This window comes from Rousettus aegyptiacus, unplaced genomic scaffold (genome assembly GCF_014176215.1).
Source record: "Rousettus aegyptiacus isolate mRouAeg1 unplaced genomic scaffold, mRouAeg1.p scaffold_m13_p_7, whole genome shotgun sequence".
Taxonomy (NCBI): domain Eukaryota; kingdom Metazoa; phylum Chordata; class Mammalia; order Chiroptera; family Pteropodidae; genus Rousettus; species Rousettus aegyptiacus.
The window spans coordinates 55,882,400-55,900,570 of record NW_023416310.1 but is presented as its reverse complement, the minus strand read 5'-3'; the positions used below and the strand labels follow the sequence as shown (position 1 = coordinate 55,900,570).

At 35.8% G+C, this 18,171-nt stretch overlaps 1 protein-coding gene across 9 annotated transcripts in view; it reads right to left on the bottom strand.

Annotated features, from left to right (window-relative positions):
- DNAH6 (dynein axonemal heavy chain 6) overlaps positions 1-18,171 on the bottom strand; it is a 233,798-nt gene that overhangs the window by 170,007 nt on the left and 45,620 nt on the right. For all 9 annotated transcript variants that reach the window (XM_036224313.1, XM_036224314.1, XM_036224318.1 and 6 more), the window contains 6 exons: positions 14,636-14,887; positions 11,335-11,463; positions 9,324-9,437; positions 7,617-7,760; positions 2,052-2,264; positions 1,290-1,382 (listed from right to left, as the gene is read on the bottom strand). In XM_036224313.1, the coding sequence (XP_036080206.1) occupies positions 1,290-1,382; positions 2,052-2,264; positions 7,617-7,760; positions 9,324-9,437; positions 11,335-11,463; positions 14,636-14,887 (945 nt within the window). The remainder of the gene's footprint in view (positions 1-1,289; positions 1,383-2,051; positions 2,265-7,616; positions 7,761-9,323; positions 9,438-11,334; positions 11,464-14,635; positions 14,888-18,171) is intronic.

Here is an 18,171-nt window from a genome sequence, read left to right as displayed (position 1 = left end):
AACTTCTTGAATGAATAGCTTAGCCACATCTACTGTTTCCTCCCTGTCCACTTCCCATCCTTATCCTTCCCCTTTACTGTAGCTTACGACCTGCTCTCATGTTTTCTCAAAGGTCGCCAATGAATTTCTGATTGTAAAATATTGGCTGTTTCTATAATTATCAATGGTGCAAGTTTCATTTGGTTCAACACTCTTCTCCTCCCCCTACTTTTGAGTATCTGGTACCTTCTTTACACCATTTGCTCATTCAGGTCTTTGTTTCTCAAAGTACTCAGGACTTGCAAAATTAGCTGGCTTTTTTATCCAATGGAACATCACTTTCCCTCAATCATCTTGAGGAGGAGGGAAGTTGAACTCATTCATACCAAGATCTGAATGATTATAAAGTTTTCCCTCTACCTCCCACCCCTATGCCTCCCTATAACACTACAGAAGCCTTCAGAGAACATATGCATTAAAAATGTGTCTGTTAATCTAATGAATTTCAATTGCTTTATTTAAATGATAAACTACTTGAGAACATAAGCCTATCACCTAGCATCACTTAGCCTTACACTGACTGTCATCCTGGATCTGTTCTCCCATCCACTGCCCAGAGTGACATCTTGTCTTGCTCTTAAAACCTATACCTGGCAAAGCCATTCCATCTCCAATTCCGGCCTGGGTACACCTTAATGAGCCAGGGCTTTGCTTTTTTTAACTGTGCCATAAGACCATAATCCCTTTGCAAAAATAATGTGTCTTTAAATTTTAAGTTACTGAGAACATTCCAAACACATGGGTTAGATTCATCTTCTTTTGCTGTTCATAGAGCATGGCTATCTACACCTAATCTCAAAAAATTCAAGCAGATTTAATTTCTTAGTGTGCTATAAACCTGAAATGCTCATTTATGTTTCTTATTTTTAAATAGTTTGAAATGCCCTTCATTCTCACATATGTCTATCAAACCCCATTTACTCTTTAATGTCCAGCATGTCTTAGCTGGTCAAGGAAGGAGTCTCTGATTACTTCAGCCATAAATGATATCTTTGCTTTCCTAAATTCCTCAAAAGTTATCAACTACAGGATTATAACTCTTACATACATGTGCTGTTTTTATTGCTTTGCTAAATATTTTATGTATAAGCATTCATGTCAATTATTCACATTATTTTGCCTTCCCAATCAGATTTTTCATATTTATTAACTCTCATCTTTCATTTCTTCATCATAATCTCCCATAAAAGATTAAGGACTAGATCTGGCCAGAACTTTTACCACAAATTTTCAATAATCCAGTTACTCACCTGTATGTCATCTGTGCCACCTAGGATAAATACATCTTTGGTGTCACGGTGAGGGAGAACGACAAATTCGGTTGTTTTCCAAGAATCTTCCACCTTAGAAATAATTCAACTCTTAGGATATCTAAGTTAATTTGTTTTTAGATACTCAATAAATGCATATAGAATAAAATAAATGAAAACTCCATAATAATCTTGTTCTCTTACTGCCTTTAAAATTCTTGAAAATTCTTTTCTCGGATGACACTGATTTACTTAATTTCATTGACTAACAATATATATGAATAACTTACAATACTTTAACTCATATTTCCTATCATATTATGCTTCAATTAGAAGAAAAAATATCTTTTACACAGGTGTTTGGTAAGATGCGTGAATGTTAAGGCAAGAAAGTAAGAATTCTAAGTAGAGAATTCTTAATGTCTTTTGAAGTATTTCACACAGTCTTCTCTGGTAGTTTGAAAGATAATGTATTTTGGTATAAAAAAATCTTCCTTGGTATGTGGTTCTTTAAATGGCATGCAAATTTCAAACTGTTGTTATCAAGTTCATGTTAGGCTATATGCTAAGTAGAAAGAAGATATTTTATTTCTAGATAAATATAAATAATAATGATAATAAACACAAGGAAATAATGGAAGTGGGAGTAATAATGAGGGGGGTAAAAGCTGCAATGTTGAAAAATCTATCCAGATAAAACAAAAGTTGGTGATGTGAATATGTTTACATTCATTATCTTAGGAATAAATATTTCAGATTTACCTTTTTAAGAATTGTTTCTAAGGCAGCTTCTCCAGAAGCCTGTCCAGAAATGTCCTGGATTTCTTGGCCAAAGTCAAAAACATGCAACTCGGAGAGCCTCTCCAAGGTTAATGGAATTTCAAGGTCCACTAGAGTAGCATCAACTGTTTGTTCAATAGCTGTCCAATGTCTAGGCTTCAACATTGGGTTCCTCAAGTCAATGATAACTGGAAGCTGGAAAATAAATACTCTCAAAAACACCATGCTTTTAATTTTAAAATCACAGGTTTTAATTCGAGAATGAAGAGATGTGGAAAAAAAAAAACACTTGTACTTTTACAACAAAAAAAATCTGAACAAATGGCAAATTAATGAATTGTATCAAACCCATCACAAACCTAAGTTGCAGGGCAACCAACTAAGTCAAAATTTGGGTAGAGACTGGTACCTGGTTTTCTCCACAGCAAGAAACAGGAGCTGAGAATTTGATTATTTAGGACAGATGCCTTGGGTTGCCAGTTAAGCGAGTAATAAGATGTAGTTAAATTTTACAAATAAATTGCTAAAGACTGAGTGTAGGGTAGCATGAGAGCACAAAGTACCTGGTGGCTACAAATACAGAGGTATTCACAGAGAAGACTGAGGCAACTCCTAAAAAAGTCTATACCTATGGTGTTGGCAGGGGAGGGAAACAGCAGCCACTCTTGTAATTCTAACCCACCCATCTCTCCTAGCTTCCTTCTGGAACAAAAGACTTAATGTGAGAGAAGGGAGCAACAAAAATTCTTACCTAAGGCATTGGTGATAACACAGTGTAGTAGGTATCTGTATATAACTGGAGAAACAGAACAGAGGAAAAAACACCCTACCCAAGGGAGAGGGACAGAAATACATTCTAGACTCATTATTACAGTTGGAGGAAGGGAGGTAACACCTGTGAAAGTCAGAATTCTGAGAACAAAGGACACAGTGCCTTGCTAAGATAGAGGTTTAGTCAGAACACAGGGAATGTCCCTCCTCACTTCTACTAGTCTAACAAGTATTAGTGATAAAAAATAATGGAATACAAAGGAAGGACACAAGGTCAGGGGAAAACAGAAACTGAAAAAATAATCTTTGGCAAATCAGATCAAATCCTAAACATAAGAACAACTTGAAGGCTATGGCATGCTGAGGGTAGCTATAGAAACAACAAACCTCAAATCTACCCCAATTGCTAACTAGATTTAATATAATACATCAAAAAAAAAAAGCCACGTAGAAGGAAAGGCATTATTTGCTGTATTGCATAAAATAGCTGGCTCTCAACAAAAATTTAAGAAGTATTTGAAAAGGTAAGACAAACACACATCCAAAACAAAAAAAAATCAGACTCAGATATGACACACGTGTTGGAATGAAAAGACAGGGAACTTAAAATAATTGTGATTAATATATTATGACTTTAATTAATATATTATGACTTTAACACACAAGATCAGATGGGAACTGTCAATAGAAAGATAAAACTATAATTAAAAGTCAAACAGAAATATTAGAAATAAATTGCACAGAAGAAAACATAGGTACTAAACTCATGGACCTTGGTTTTAAAGAGGATTTTATGAATTTGACCTCAAGGCAAGGGAAATAAAAGCAAAAATGAATGGGACTATATCAAACTACAAAGCTTCTGCACAGCAAAAGAAACCATCCACAAAACAAAGAGGCAACCAACCGAATGGGAGAAGATATTTGAAAACAATGGCTCCAATAAGGGGCTAATATCCAAAATATACAAAGAACTCATATAACTCAACAAAAAAAAACACAAACAAACAATTCAATTAAAAAATGAGCAGAGGACCTGAACAAACATTTCTCCCAAGAAGACATAAAAACAGCCAATAGACATATGAGAAGATGCTCAACTTCACTAGCTATTAGGGAAATGTGAATCAAAACCACAATGAGATACCACCTCACACCTGTTATAATGGCTATTATCAACAAGACAAGTTATAACAAATGTTGGAGAAGTTGTAGGGGAAAAGGTACCCTTATACACTGCTGATGGGAATGTAAATTGGTATAGCCACTATGGAAAACAGAATGGAGATTCCTCAAAAAAGAAGGCTAGAATTACCATATGACTCAGCAATCCCTCCACTAGTTATCCCAATTTCTCCTCAAAATTTGAAAACATTTATTCATCAATATATATGTACCCTGATGATCATTGTAGCATTATTCACAGTGGCCAAGACATGTAAACAGCCAAAGTGTCTTTTGATAGATGATTTGATAAAGAAAATGTGGTATGTATATACAATGGAATATTACACAGCCATAAGAAAAAATGAAATACTGCCATTTGTGATGAAATGGATGGATTTTGAGATTACCATGCTAAGCAAAATAATTCAGCAAAGAAGATATATGGATGGCAAATAGACATAATACAAAATGCTCAACATTATTAGTCATTAGAAAATGCAAACCATGAACATCATGAGCTACTACTACACATTTATTATAATGGCTAAAATTAAAACCAAACCAAATGAAATGAAAAAACTGCCTAATGAAAACAAGTGCTAGTGAGTATGAGGGGCAACTAGAATTCTCATACATTTCCCGTGGGAAGGCAAAACATTACAGCTTTTTTCAAAAAAAAATTTATTTTATTAGTTTCAAGCATACAGTACATTGTTTAGACACTTATATAGTTCATAAAATGATCCCCCTAATTGTTCTTTCTCCCCTCTGGCTTTCTACCTAGCCAATACATTAATGCTAACTGCATTCACTATGCTGTGCTCCTCATCCCTGTGACCATCTATCAACTATTAATTTGTACTTTTTTAACCCTTCACCAAATTCTCCCAGCCCCTCAAACCCCTGCTCCTCTGTCCATCACCAAATTGTCCTCTATATATTTTTGGGTCTGTTTTTGATTAGTTTGTTCTTTTATTCCTTAGATTCCACATATAAGTGAGAAATTATAGCCTTTTGAAAATACTTTGGCAGCTTCTTATAAACATACACTTACCATGCCACCTAGCAACCCCACTCCTAGTTATTTACCCAAGAGAATTAAAAATTCATGTTCACAAAAAAGCTGTACAAGGAAGTTATAGCAGCTTATTAATGATCACTATAAGACTAGACACAATCTGTCTTTCAACAGGTGAATGAATTAACAAACTGGTAATCTAAATAATGGAATACTACTCAGTAATAAATATTAATGAACTTTACTTCATATAATAATATGGAGAAATCTTTTTAAAAATATCCTACCTAGATTTAATCCAATTCTTGACTTTCTAAGGCTTAGTTTTTTGGCCCTGGGGATTTCTATGAGATTTTTGTAAACTTTCCCTTTATTTGAGCAAGCTTTGGTGGATTTCTGCTCCTAATTAACCAAAGAGATCAACCAAAGGATTCCAAAGACTCTAAAAATATCAAGCATTCAATTATCCTGCTGTGTTTGTGTGGATAATTTATGGGAACATTTATGTTTTATATGTTTATATATTTTGTGTGATTATTTCTATTTTTCAAAAAGTAAAATTCATTATATTTAATTAAGCTGAGCAGAAATAGTAAACAGTACAATCAATATGATAAATGATAAAATACTATTATTTTGCTTTTTAAAAATTCATATGATATCATTTGGTATATTTTAAAAATATAAAATATTTTTCAAAAAGTAAAAAAATCCAATTTGTAGAGTTTTACAACTATTGTCCCAAAAGGAAATCCCATACCCATTAACTGTCACTACTTGTTTTTCCTTCTTCACAGTGCCTGGTAACCACTAGCCTACTTCCTCTCTCTATGGATTTCTCTATCCTAGACATATCATATCAATGACATCATATGTTATGCAGTCTTTTTGTGACTGGCTTCTTTCACTTAGTATAATGTTTTCAAGGTTCATCTATGCCAGTACCATAGCCTATGCCAGTACTTTATTCATTCTTATTGCTGAATGATATTCCATTTTATAGATATATCACATTTTATTTATTTATTCATTAGTTGATGGACACTTGGTACTTTGCTACTTTGGACTATAATGAATAACGTTGCTACAAACATTCATATAAACGTTTTCTTGTGAACATGTTTTCACTTCTCTTAGTCATATACCTACAGGTGGAATGACTTGGTAATATGATAACTTTATGTTTAACATTTGAGAAGCTGCCAAACTGTTTTTCAAAGAGCCTGTACCACTTTATAATCTCAAACATGAGGGTTCCTGATCCTTGCTGACACTTACATAATCTGTCTTTCTGATCATAGTTATTCTACGGGATATAAAGTGGTATCTTATTGTGGCTTTGATTTATATTTCCCTGTTGACTAATGATGTTCAGTATCTTTTTCATGTAACTTCTTTGGGAAAATATCTATTCAAATCCCTTGCCCATTTTAAAGGGTTGTCTTTTAATTTCTGAGTTATAAGAATATGTTTTGTATTCTGGGTATGAGTATATAGATATATCTTATATGCATTTTTCTAGTGAACAATTCCAGCCACTAAAGGCTTCATACTATATTATTCCATTTATATCATATTCTGTAAAAGAAAGAACTACAGGAACAGAACACAGATCAGTGGTTGCCTAGAGCTGGGATGGAAGGAAGAGCTGACTAGAAAGATACAGCATGAAGGAGGTGGGGAGTGATGGAACTATTCTGTATGGTACTTTTGTGTTAGGTATATGGCTCTACCCATTTGTAAAATTCCATAGAATTGTATACTACAAAAAGTGACTTTACCATGTGCAAGTTTGAAGAAGAAATCAACCAGGATTTCAAAGAAATAAAAGATGGAATGCAGACTGTGACAAATGACTTTGTTTACAATTGTATGATATAATCACACTAAAAGTAGTAAAGAAGAAGGAAGTTGACACAAGTAACTTTTGAAAAGTGTTTTGACTAGATATTATAAGGCTAAAGGGGGAAAAAACTGAAAAAACTCTTTTCAAAAGGGCACATTTGTTTCTCATTGAGACTGAAGCTTTGCTTACTTTTTCTTCCCTTGCCTTCTTTTAGTCCTTTTAATCTTTAAAAATATATAAAACTGTATAAAAGAATAAAATAATTTCCCTGTTCCTTCCCATTTCAAGTTCTGGTTTAGCAGTGATAGGTTTCAATGAGCCAGCCCTGCACACCTACTCCCGGGCTTCCCAACCTTCCACACACCATGGCGCGTCTGGAAAATGGCATATTTGTTTGGTGCGGTGGTGTAAATGGACGAGGCTACTCCAGTGTCATCTGGTTGTCTGCAGGCCGAGCAGATAGGTACTTTGTCATAGCTACAACCCACTCCTGCACTATTTCCCCTAAAGCTTGGGAAACTTACTCTGAAGGCCCCTTCTAAACAAGTATTCAGCAGCATGATCTGGCCAGTTGAAGACAGAGATGCAGTCTATGCCTCTGCAAAAATGCAATTTGTTTATTCTTCTCTTTCTCTCTGCAAAGCTGACTAATTTAAACAAGGAACAATTCCCGACTTTGGTATCATTAGCATCAAACAGTTACTGATTGACCTGGAGTATTTGAAATAATTTCTACTAAACTTACCTTTTCTTTCATTTTTTCAACCTTCTGTTTTAGTTGGGGCACTACACTGTTGGGTGGCAAGCCTTTTTCCAATTGATTCACAAATTTGGCATATTTAGAAACTTGACTGTTTAGGAGTTCTGGATCCAGGCAGTCAAATTTGGACTATGAATATTAAGAAATAAAAAAAGTTAAGACATGATAAAAGGTAAGCTAGAAATAGTGAAATTTTTTACTTTACTCAGATTTTCCAGTGGTTAAATTGTTAATCCAAGTCAACTCTATACTTTTGGAAATAGCTTTACTTGTTAAGATTGCCAATAGTATGTCAGGCATCCCTTGTTTATTCTTTTCATGTCCTTGTCTCACACATCATCAAATGCAGTACTGCAGTTCCTGTAATTTATTCCTGAGGGCCAAACCTTGTAAGGATATAAATAGGCAATCTTTTTTTTGCTAATTAGAAATTTCTCACCTAGTATTCTCTTATTATTTGATTATGTACCCCTTAAATGATTTAAAGAGGTACCTCCAAATATACATGTATCTATAAATATATTTCTTAGTTATATAAACATATGAGTACACCCATATATTGACATGTCAGATGGTCACATGGACTGAAGGCAATAGAAAATTTGTAAACCTTGATTTTTCTTTTTTTCCCCCAGTTTCAACACTTTCTTTCTGACCTCTAATATGCCTTTTTGTGCATTTCCTACAGTAAATTCATCCCATTTTGAAAGCTACTTTTCTAATCTATGTTGGTAATCAGAAAACTCTCTAAGTTTATTCTTTATTCCTCAGGAGCATTTTCTACTTCAGAGATAAGTGATAAATGAATTACATAAAAGCACTTAAAAGTCTTTGCTATTACATATTTGTTTGTTTTTAGTTTTCCCCATAAAATGGTAAGTTCTGTGAGGGTTCGAGCAGCTAGAACATTATCTGAGAACCATTTCCTATGTCACTCTTATTTAAACCAGGCATGTGATTTCTAATTATGAGTATCAGCATAGGCAGGATGAATGAACAAGTGTAAGACAGTATTTGTGAATATAATGGTATTTCTAACATGTCCACATCACACTTGAAAGTAGAGATGGCCAACCATTCCGCCTTCTTAAAGAGGTGACCCTTGTTGAGGTTTGGATGTAAAGGTAGACTCTAGAAACCAAACTCTATGGTACTTTGCCCCCTAATTAAGGGAATTTACCATTGAACTCTCAAGGGAAGATCCTAGATTTTATCACTCTGATTCTATTTTACCACAGTGAACAGAACATCTTCCTTCCTTTTTTTTCGACAATAAGAAAGAAATCTACGCTAACAGAAAAATAGAGTGTGTAGGTCGCAAGTAAAAACCTACAATCCTTAAGAACACTTGCGTATAGTGTATCATGATGACACTATGTTTGAAAACTGCAAAGCAGTCAAAGGTTCTTTGGTGCTGCCTTCATTTAGCCTTCTTAAAGGGGACCCGGGAAGCCTGACTCACAACAACGCATTCTGCTCTGTGGTATATGGCAATAGAAAGACCTTTGTGCACTTCACTAAAAAACTGATAATAATTACCATAAAATTATAACAGTGCATGTTCTACTGAAATTAAAAGCATATCGGATTGTTAAAAAATTATAATGCATATTATTAGGATTGTAAGTTTAATACAAAAATAATTTAGAAATGGAGTTGTTTTTTTGTTTGTTTTTTGTTTTTGTTTTTTACCTTTAACCATTCTTGTTGGAGTTGGTCCCATTCAGATAAAGAATCCCAGAGCAATTGTTTGAGCTTCAATTCAGCACTAACTTCTTCCAGAGCTTCAAACTTGGACACTTCCACCTTTAAAAATGTAATAAGCAAAATGCACTGTTTAATTTTCAGATAGAAAAACCTTATGTTACCCTATTAGTAATTCTTGATACAGTGACTAAGCAGAATATAGGGGGATCTTACATAGGGAAAGAAAAAGAGAGATGGAAACAAATGAAACAATCATAAAACCCCATGTAAATTCAAATTTCCATTTGAGTGATAAAATATAACTTTATATTTCCTTAGAACTTAAGTATTCTCCAACAACATAAATATTACAAGAGTACCATGGGATTTTTTTTCTCAAGTTAGATCATACATGTATATACATTCCTGGCCTTTTTTGGTAAACAGATGAGTCTTCAGAAGCACTAATTTCCTTTAGAGTTTATGTACTTAGATAATAGAAGGGGAAAGAGGCATTCATGAATAGTTGGTAGGCAGGATGGGGAGATTTAAGATGGAGAGGACAACCTGATTTATTACCTCTTTCTAACTCCATTGGTTGTATATAAAACCCATAGAGAGAAAGGCTGCAGGAAAATCTGAAGAAGGTGTTTTCATAAAGCATTTTAAGACTGCCTTGGCTTGGAGGTTGGGAAACCTCCAGGAATTGGTTGCACAGAAACTGTGAACCCTGTGATAAGCTAGGGTTTTGAATGTTTCATCTAACAGCAGCAGAATATATATTCTTTTCAAGTGCACACGGAACATTCCCAAGGACAGATCATATGATAGGCTGCAAAACAAGTATTAGAAAATTTAAAAGGATTGATATCATACCATGTATCTTTTCCAACCACAATGGTATGAAACTAGAAATCAACAAGAGAAAAGCTGGAAAACTTACAAACACGTGGGAACAAAACAACACACTCCTGAACAACCAATGGGTCAAAGAGTAAACCAAAGAAAAATTTAAAAAACTTGAAACAAATGAACATGAGAACACAGTACACTAAAACCTATGGGATTCTACAAACACAGTTCTGAGATGGAAATTTATACTGATAAATGCATGTGTTAAGAAAGAGAAATATTGCAAATAAATAAGTTAACTCATTGTTTTGCAGATCGCGCCACCAACTCCTGGGTTCTGGAATGGACAGCTCTTTGGACCACTTTCTGGACACCCATTTGAAGCTCTGAAAAGCTATGTGCATTCCCACATGAAGTCCAGGCACTCATCCAAGACTTTGGGGAAGACTAACAGTACCTCTCTCATTGCTGGTGTTCCCCTGGTTTTGACCCTTGAAGTCTTTTCTTTTCTATTCTCCTTTTTATTTTGGTCTCCCTAATAGCTATTTAGAGCATTTATATTTCTCATTCATTTCTCTCTCTCTCTGTCTCTCTCTGTCTCTCTCTCTCTCTCTCTCTCTCTGTCTGTCTCTCTCTCTCTCTTTCTCTCTCTCTGTCTCTCTCTCTTTTTTTGAGGAATATCTTTTAGCCTTTCAAACCTGCTTCCTTGGATCCATCCATCCCTGGCTTAGCCAAACTCTCTTTTTTCATAAACTGGCATATCAAACCAGGGAAAATCAGGCAATATTCATGGAATCATTACACACATAAATATAAAAGAAACTTGAATATTATATAGAAAAGAATAGAGAGGATTAAATTGACCACATTTAAAAATCCGCATACATTTTAACATAGAAATCATAGCCTCTGATCTGAGGGTTTATCTATAATTCTATAATTCACAGTTACTTTTTAATAAGAAAGATATTTTGTCTCTCACGTGTACTAATCTTTAAACACTTCGAAGACAGAGAACACATCATAATTGTTTCAGACTTTTCCAGCACAGAGACTAGCATAAGGTCTCCAAACATTAAATCGTTTTACACATTGCTGAGAGTGCTTGTGCATCAATGTCATTTCTATGCACGCATTTTAAAAATAGATGTAGAGTTATCATTACCTTAAAATTTTTCTGATAAGATTTATATTGAAATGCACGTTTCTGAAGATCATCTAGAACCAATTGTAGATCATTCAACATGAGCTTTACTTTGTCTGGGTCAGCACTAATATCCAAAATCTGTGGATCCTGTAAAATTAACATAGTTTTTAATTAGTCATTCCTACTTTTTGATGTAGATCATTCAATTAAATTTAAAAAATATTCAAAAATATTCTAATTCTCTTTCACTCTGATTTTAATAAAATATGTTAAAATGTTTGTTTTTCCTGAACTATAGAGCACGCAAGTATACAGTAAAAAGTACAGAAATGTACAAGAAAGTGCCATGGGGATAATAGTCTTTTTAAATAGCACAGAATATATTTTCCCTCATCTGCTTTCATTTCCTACACTCCTTCCACAAACATGACTTCAGGTAAGAAGAGGTGAATGTAACAGGGAAAAGAAAGAAGAAACTACAATATAAGGAAAATTTCCATTTTACAATAAAGGAAACAGAAAGCCTTTGATTTCTGAGAGGGAGGAAGAGAGAAAATAAAGAATAAATGGTCAGACATGTTTTCTTCTGGCTGACCTGTTGGGGTTGAAACCCCACCCAGTGAATGGGAATGGTGAAGTTTAGGAACAAAGTAGAAATTCCTAAATAGGTTTGAAAAAATCTGAGAAAATTGTAAGGATCTGAAAAACTATTAGAACCAGAGTGTGTGGAGGCCAATTATTCCATCTCTGATACAGCATGGCCCTTCCTTCAAAATAGCAACATGCTCTTGATTAGAAAAAGCTAAGGCAAGTGTCCGGGCAAAAGGGGCTTGTGTTGACCTTCCGGTGCCTCATGGTGTAGAGTGGTATGTAAGGGATTGTGAAGTTCTTATGTGCCTCGATTCTAACAGTGGGAGCTGCTGAAAGAACTGGTGGCCCAGAAGTCCAAGGTCAGGAAGAGAAACTCACAGATTGAGGCTGTGACTGTGGCAGAAATAACAAACTGCAGCAGCAAGACCGTCACAGTACTTAAAGCATGAGGAAGGACTGTTGTCTGACAGCTGCCTGGGATGACCAGGACCAGCCTAGACAACTGCACTGGAACCCCTGTTGTCCAGAGGGCTGCATGAGGATCGAATGTTCCTCCCCTCTATCCATCCATCCATCGGGCCAAAATGCTGATTTCCCCTTATGGAGCAAGAGGTGGGAGGGGATGATGACAAGGGTAAAGAAGTGCTCAATAGGGATGGGGAGCACAGCATAGGGAACGCAGTTAGCATTAATGTAATGGCTAGGTGGAGAGCCAGAGGAGAGAAAGAGCAACTAAGGGGATTGTTTTATAAACTATATAAATGTTTAAGCAATGTACTGTATACTTGAAACTAATAATAATAAAAAAATACTTATTAACCAATAAAAAAATTAAAAATACTAATAAAATTATTATTAGATAATAAGTAACTAAATTAAAAGAAGAAGTATCTGATAGAGAGTTCAGATTTTGAACTAAAATCTGTCCCCCAAAGACCACATTAAAATGAAACAGACAATTCAAATTGAAATAAATAGAGTTATCATCAATTGTCACATTTAGGTTTTTTCTCTAACTCCTTCCATCAGCAGGAGTGGCGGTCTTGACAGCAAGATGATATCATTTATGGAAACAATAAAGTTGCAGTACTTTGCTCGAGTGATGAGTTAATTCCAAACCCTCTATAGAAGAAGCACTTGCTGGAGAGAACTTCTGCTATCATTTTTGTGTGTGTGCATCATGCTTTTTAAAATGCATGATTACACATAAAGTACTTGTTGGCACTTTTGCTCTCTCTAGCAATCTATCTAAACATACATGTATTGTTCCTAAGCAAAAAAATATATATATTATTGCTACTTTTTGTTGTCTGCTCTGTATGGAGTACAGTATATAGTACAGCAGTTAATAGCAGACTATTAACCATTGGAAGCAGACTGCCTAAGCTTGAATTCTGTTTCTCCATTTATTATTTGCGTGATCCTGGGCAAGTTACTTAACCTCTCCTATGTCTTGGTTTCCTTCTCCATAAAATGCGAATAATAAAACCTTATTGGCGTTCTAGGGACTAAATGAGTTAAAACATGCAAACATATATAAGGATATTCCTAGAAGCATTATCCATCATTGTCGAAAACCATAAACAGTCCTAATGTCTGCTGACTGTGAAATGAATAATTAAATTGTGGCATACAATGAAATACATTATAGCAACAAATGCAGATAATAAGTTACATCCACACAACAACACAGAGGAATCTCAGGAAAGAGAGAAAATCAAATAAAGAGCACACTGCTGCATGGTTCTGTTTAAATAAAGTTCATAAACAAGCAAAACTCATTTATGGCATTAGAATTCAGGGTAGTGGCTGCCTCTGGAGAGGGAGAAAGGGTCATTGCTAAAACGGGATAGTGAAGCTACCAGTAATACTATAGTCATTGACATGAGTAGTGGGTGCACAGACGTGTTCACTTTCTGGTACAGTTATTACAGTTACAAACAGTTTTCTCTATGTGAAAATACAAAAATACTTTAGTAGCTGACACATAGTAAGCACACAATAAATATTAGCTACTTTTATGTTTCCATATTAATACATACAAATACATATTGTAATCTTTAATGTCTACATTGCCTTTCTTTGAGTGGATATACCCTAACACATTTTATTAACCCTCTATTGATGAACATTGACTTTTTCCAATTGTTATGATTTTATTATAACTTTATATGGTTTTATACTTCTGTGATAAGTGTTCATCAATATTAATAATAAAATAATGGATCATTATGAAATCGCATTTTCAAGTATATTTCCATTAAGGATTAAAAAATTCCCCTTGTGTCTTCTGTAGAGTAAAATTAGTGCAAGTTAACCAAATAGTCTTCATTATCATTTATCACTTTATACTCTGCCTCTTCCTAAATGGAAATTTTCTAATATGTGGCTAAGAAAACTTAAAATTTTGACAATAGCTATAAAATATGCTAAAAAGTTGTCAAAATATTCATTTGAAAATAATAGATATAAGCCAGGAGAAAGAAAATTCAATATTACATACCTGCTTTACTTGCAATGATCTGACATTTATTCAGTACTTAAAGAGATGTTCAGAAAACTTTTGATTTTAGACAGAGGTTCAAAGACCTTGTTAATTAGTTAGAATAAAGCCATAGGAAGCTAAAGTTATATCAGATTAAAATGAAATATGCTCCTTGAGTGGTTTAATTAAAACGTAGTTGTCAAACAGCATAGATTTAAAAAACAAAATTCTTCCTTAACTTACTTGTGCTTGCAGCTTTACTTCATTCACTTCATTAGTTAGATCTTCAAGATCTCTACCCAAATGCAGACAAAATTGCTTAATGCTTGTTTCTCTGTCACCCACGGATTTATCGATGGCATTTCGAACAGCAACAATGGATGGCTTCATAGTTGCAAAAACAGCAAAATCTTCAGGAGGTGTGGGAACCTGATATTGTTCAATGAGCTTGTACATTTGAATCACTACATTCCCTTCATCTTCAAGGTTTTCAATCTAAATAGAAACATTGGTTGCTTGTTAGATATATCAGAGTCCTACTATGCCCCTTCAGTTTTGTCTGACAGGAGATAGCCCCTGTGCACCGTGAACATCACGCTGTGAGTAGGCAGCACATGAGGCGGGCGTTAAACTGGCTGAAGTCTGCTGGGTCATCAATGTTGTTATTGCAACAATACAGGTACAGGCCCAGGAAGTAAGTTATTCGAGCTGGGCACAGTATTATTCTTATAAATGTTTATTTTTTTCTCCACTTTCTTTTGTTCTCTAGTAGCATTAAACAGTGTCAATATTTAAAGCTTTCAAAGAAAACATGTGCTGTGAGGATGCTCAGCTGTAATATGAGAGCTTCCAGGCATCTGTGCTGAGCTGCAATGGTCCCAGACCGGTTTCTGAGCTGCAGGCAGGCCATTCTCCTGGCTGCATAGATTCAGAACTCGATCTATGTTGAGCCTCGCACTATCCTTTACTGAATACTTTTACTAACTCCAATTGACTACTAAATATCTTCAATTTGATGTCCTACCTTCAGTGGACAATGTGTCTCGTAAATTCCTGGTAAGGGTCTCTCCAATTTGGGGAGAACCCTCGTTTCCCCAACTCTGCCACATGGTTATAGAGGAGCATCCATGTTCATAACGACTTGACCCAACCTCCTGGCCATGAGCTGAACTAAGCAGCAGCAGATCAGTCTGACCTCTCTCTTGCACATGGTAAGAGTTAGATTGTAGCTGTCGGTCATTTGCTTTCATGTGGAAAGAGAAAGCAGGTCCTTATAGCTGCAGAGGGGTTTTTAGTAAAATGGTTCTCAACCTTCAGCTTGCATCATGACCACCTTGAAAAACTGGTTCAAACACAGGTTGTTGAGCCCTGCCCCCAAGTTTCTGATTCAGAGGTCTAGGGTAGGGCCCAAGAATGTGCATTTCTAACAAGTTCCCCTGCTTAACAGCTGCTGCTGGTTTGAGAACTACCCTTTGAGAACCACTGTTCTAAAGGGAGCGGTGATGAGAGGTGAACGGAGAAGGGTATTTTTGGTCTCCCTAGGCTGCTCTAGTCCCTAGTGTCTGTCCTTTTTATGGGCTAGGGTCTATCTCAGAAGCTATCCCTGCCAACTTAGAATATATCTTTTTTCCTAAGCTGGCTATGTGAGTTTTTATCACTTTCAACTAAAAGTGTCTAACATCTCAACCAAGACTCTGAACACCAAGACCTGTCCATCTTCCTCTGTCTCCCGTACTTAGAGTAAGCATATGTCTAGATTTCTGTGGGAGTGTCCTGATTTACACTTGTCCTGGCATAATGATCAGTGTCTGACCTGTGCCTCTTTTACTCTCAAAAATGGCCTGGTCATACAATAATTATGTGCCCTGCTTCTACTTATGCTGGTTAGTGATACCATTCTCTACACATTCGCTGTAGAAAGTTACTCGAAAGTTGTCTCAGACTTCTCTTGTTATCCCTTCATTCAGTTGCTCACTAAGTACTTTCAGTTCTACTTATGTAGAATCCCCTCCTTCTCTCCTATCCTTGAACATACTGCTTTAGCTACAGTTCATCAGCTTTCTCCTCCAAATACCCTTTATCCATAGTATACCAATTGCCATATCCTGCTCTTATCATGCCATCTTAGGTCTTTCTACACAGTTTTCCCACTTCCTGGAATGCCTACCTGAATAGATGTACCTCAGGACATAGCTTAAGTACTCTATCCTCTGCAGAGCCTTCTGTGACTTGGACAAGAATGACCACAAACCCCTCCCCTACCAGTCCTGAAACAATACCTTATACCCATTATATAATTGTCTACTTTTATTCTGGACTCTGAGCTCCTTACAAGCAGATTTACTCATTGTCATAATCCTTGCGTCCCACTAGGTGGGTACTTAACTATGTTTTCTGAATGAATGAATGAGGTTCCAAGAGAAACTGTTTGTGTGTGCAGAGCATCTCCCTCAGGGAAGCTGCTCCCCAATACGTCACCCAGCAATGCAGAAACAATCTCGTGGAGATGCTACACAGTCCGAGTTTTCTGCGTGGTACTTCAGCTCTCCTGTCGTGGAACCATAGAGAGCAATCTAACCTCTTCAACATGATCCTACCTTCTTGTCAAAGTTTATACAACAGGATGGGGGCAGGAGGTGGTCTAGAGGAGAGAGATTTTCTTTCTCTCTCAGTGGCTAGCTGGACTTGTAATATGTAACTTGGGTGCTGCTGGTGTCCATGTTTGCTGCTGTAGGATGAAGAAGAAGGAGCAACCTGTTGGTGAAGGAGAGAAGCAAAGCAGACCCTTGGAGAGATGGAGAGGAGAGCTGGAGAGACAGGACTATCCAGGTTTCCTGCAGCCTACTCATTCCTGCTTGTGGGAAGTGCCTAAGCCTACTTACATTCTTGGTGTGTGTTGGGAGGTGGGTTCCATGAAATACTCTTGAGCCCTTAAATAGGGTCACCATTTGGCCTAAGCTAGCTCAAATAAATGGGTTTGGAAATTGATAAACAAAATTGCTACTTTTATAGGCACAGGAAATAACCTTTACTATTAATCCTGTTAACGATTATAACAGACTACATAACAGAAATGTTAATGACATTTCACTTAGTTTGTATTTTTATATTTAACATATCTTCAACTTCCAGATATTTAAGAAAATAGGCACATGAAATAGCCTGTACTATTTATCCTGTTAATGATGTATAACAGACTATCCAACTGTTGATGACATTTTGATTAGTTTGTATTTTTATATTTAATGTATCTTCAATTTCCAGATATTTAAGAAAATATTTTACCTCTATTTAAAAGTTATGAAAAACTTACTATTGAAATTAATGCTCGATTGCCTGCTACAGGGAAGGAAGAAACTGCCTGACAGGAGGAAACCAAGTTTCTAGAGAGAAAGAGATATGGGAGACAAATGTGTGTGTGTGTGTGTGTGTGTGAGAGAGAGAGAGAGACAGAGAGACAGAGACAGGGACAGAGACAGAGAGACAGAGAGCTGACCTCATCATTTTCGTCATTTGAGTCCCCATATCTACCATTGTGTCCCAACCCCACCTCTCTGTTTAAGGGTTTCTTTCATTTAGAATAGTTTAGGTTCCTGACTATTATGCAGATATAGTTTACAGATCAAGACTTCTGTTATAACTAATGTCTACATTACAATTCTATTACCATTTATCACTAAACTGTGATGGAGAGCATTGGCTTTGCAGTCAGAGGCCACAATTTAAATTCCAGCTGTACCATATATAAGTTCTGTGATCTTGGACAACATGACCTACTT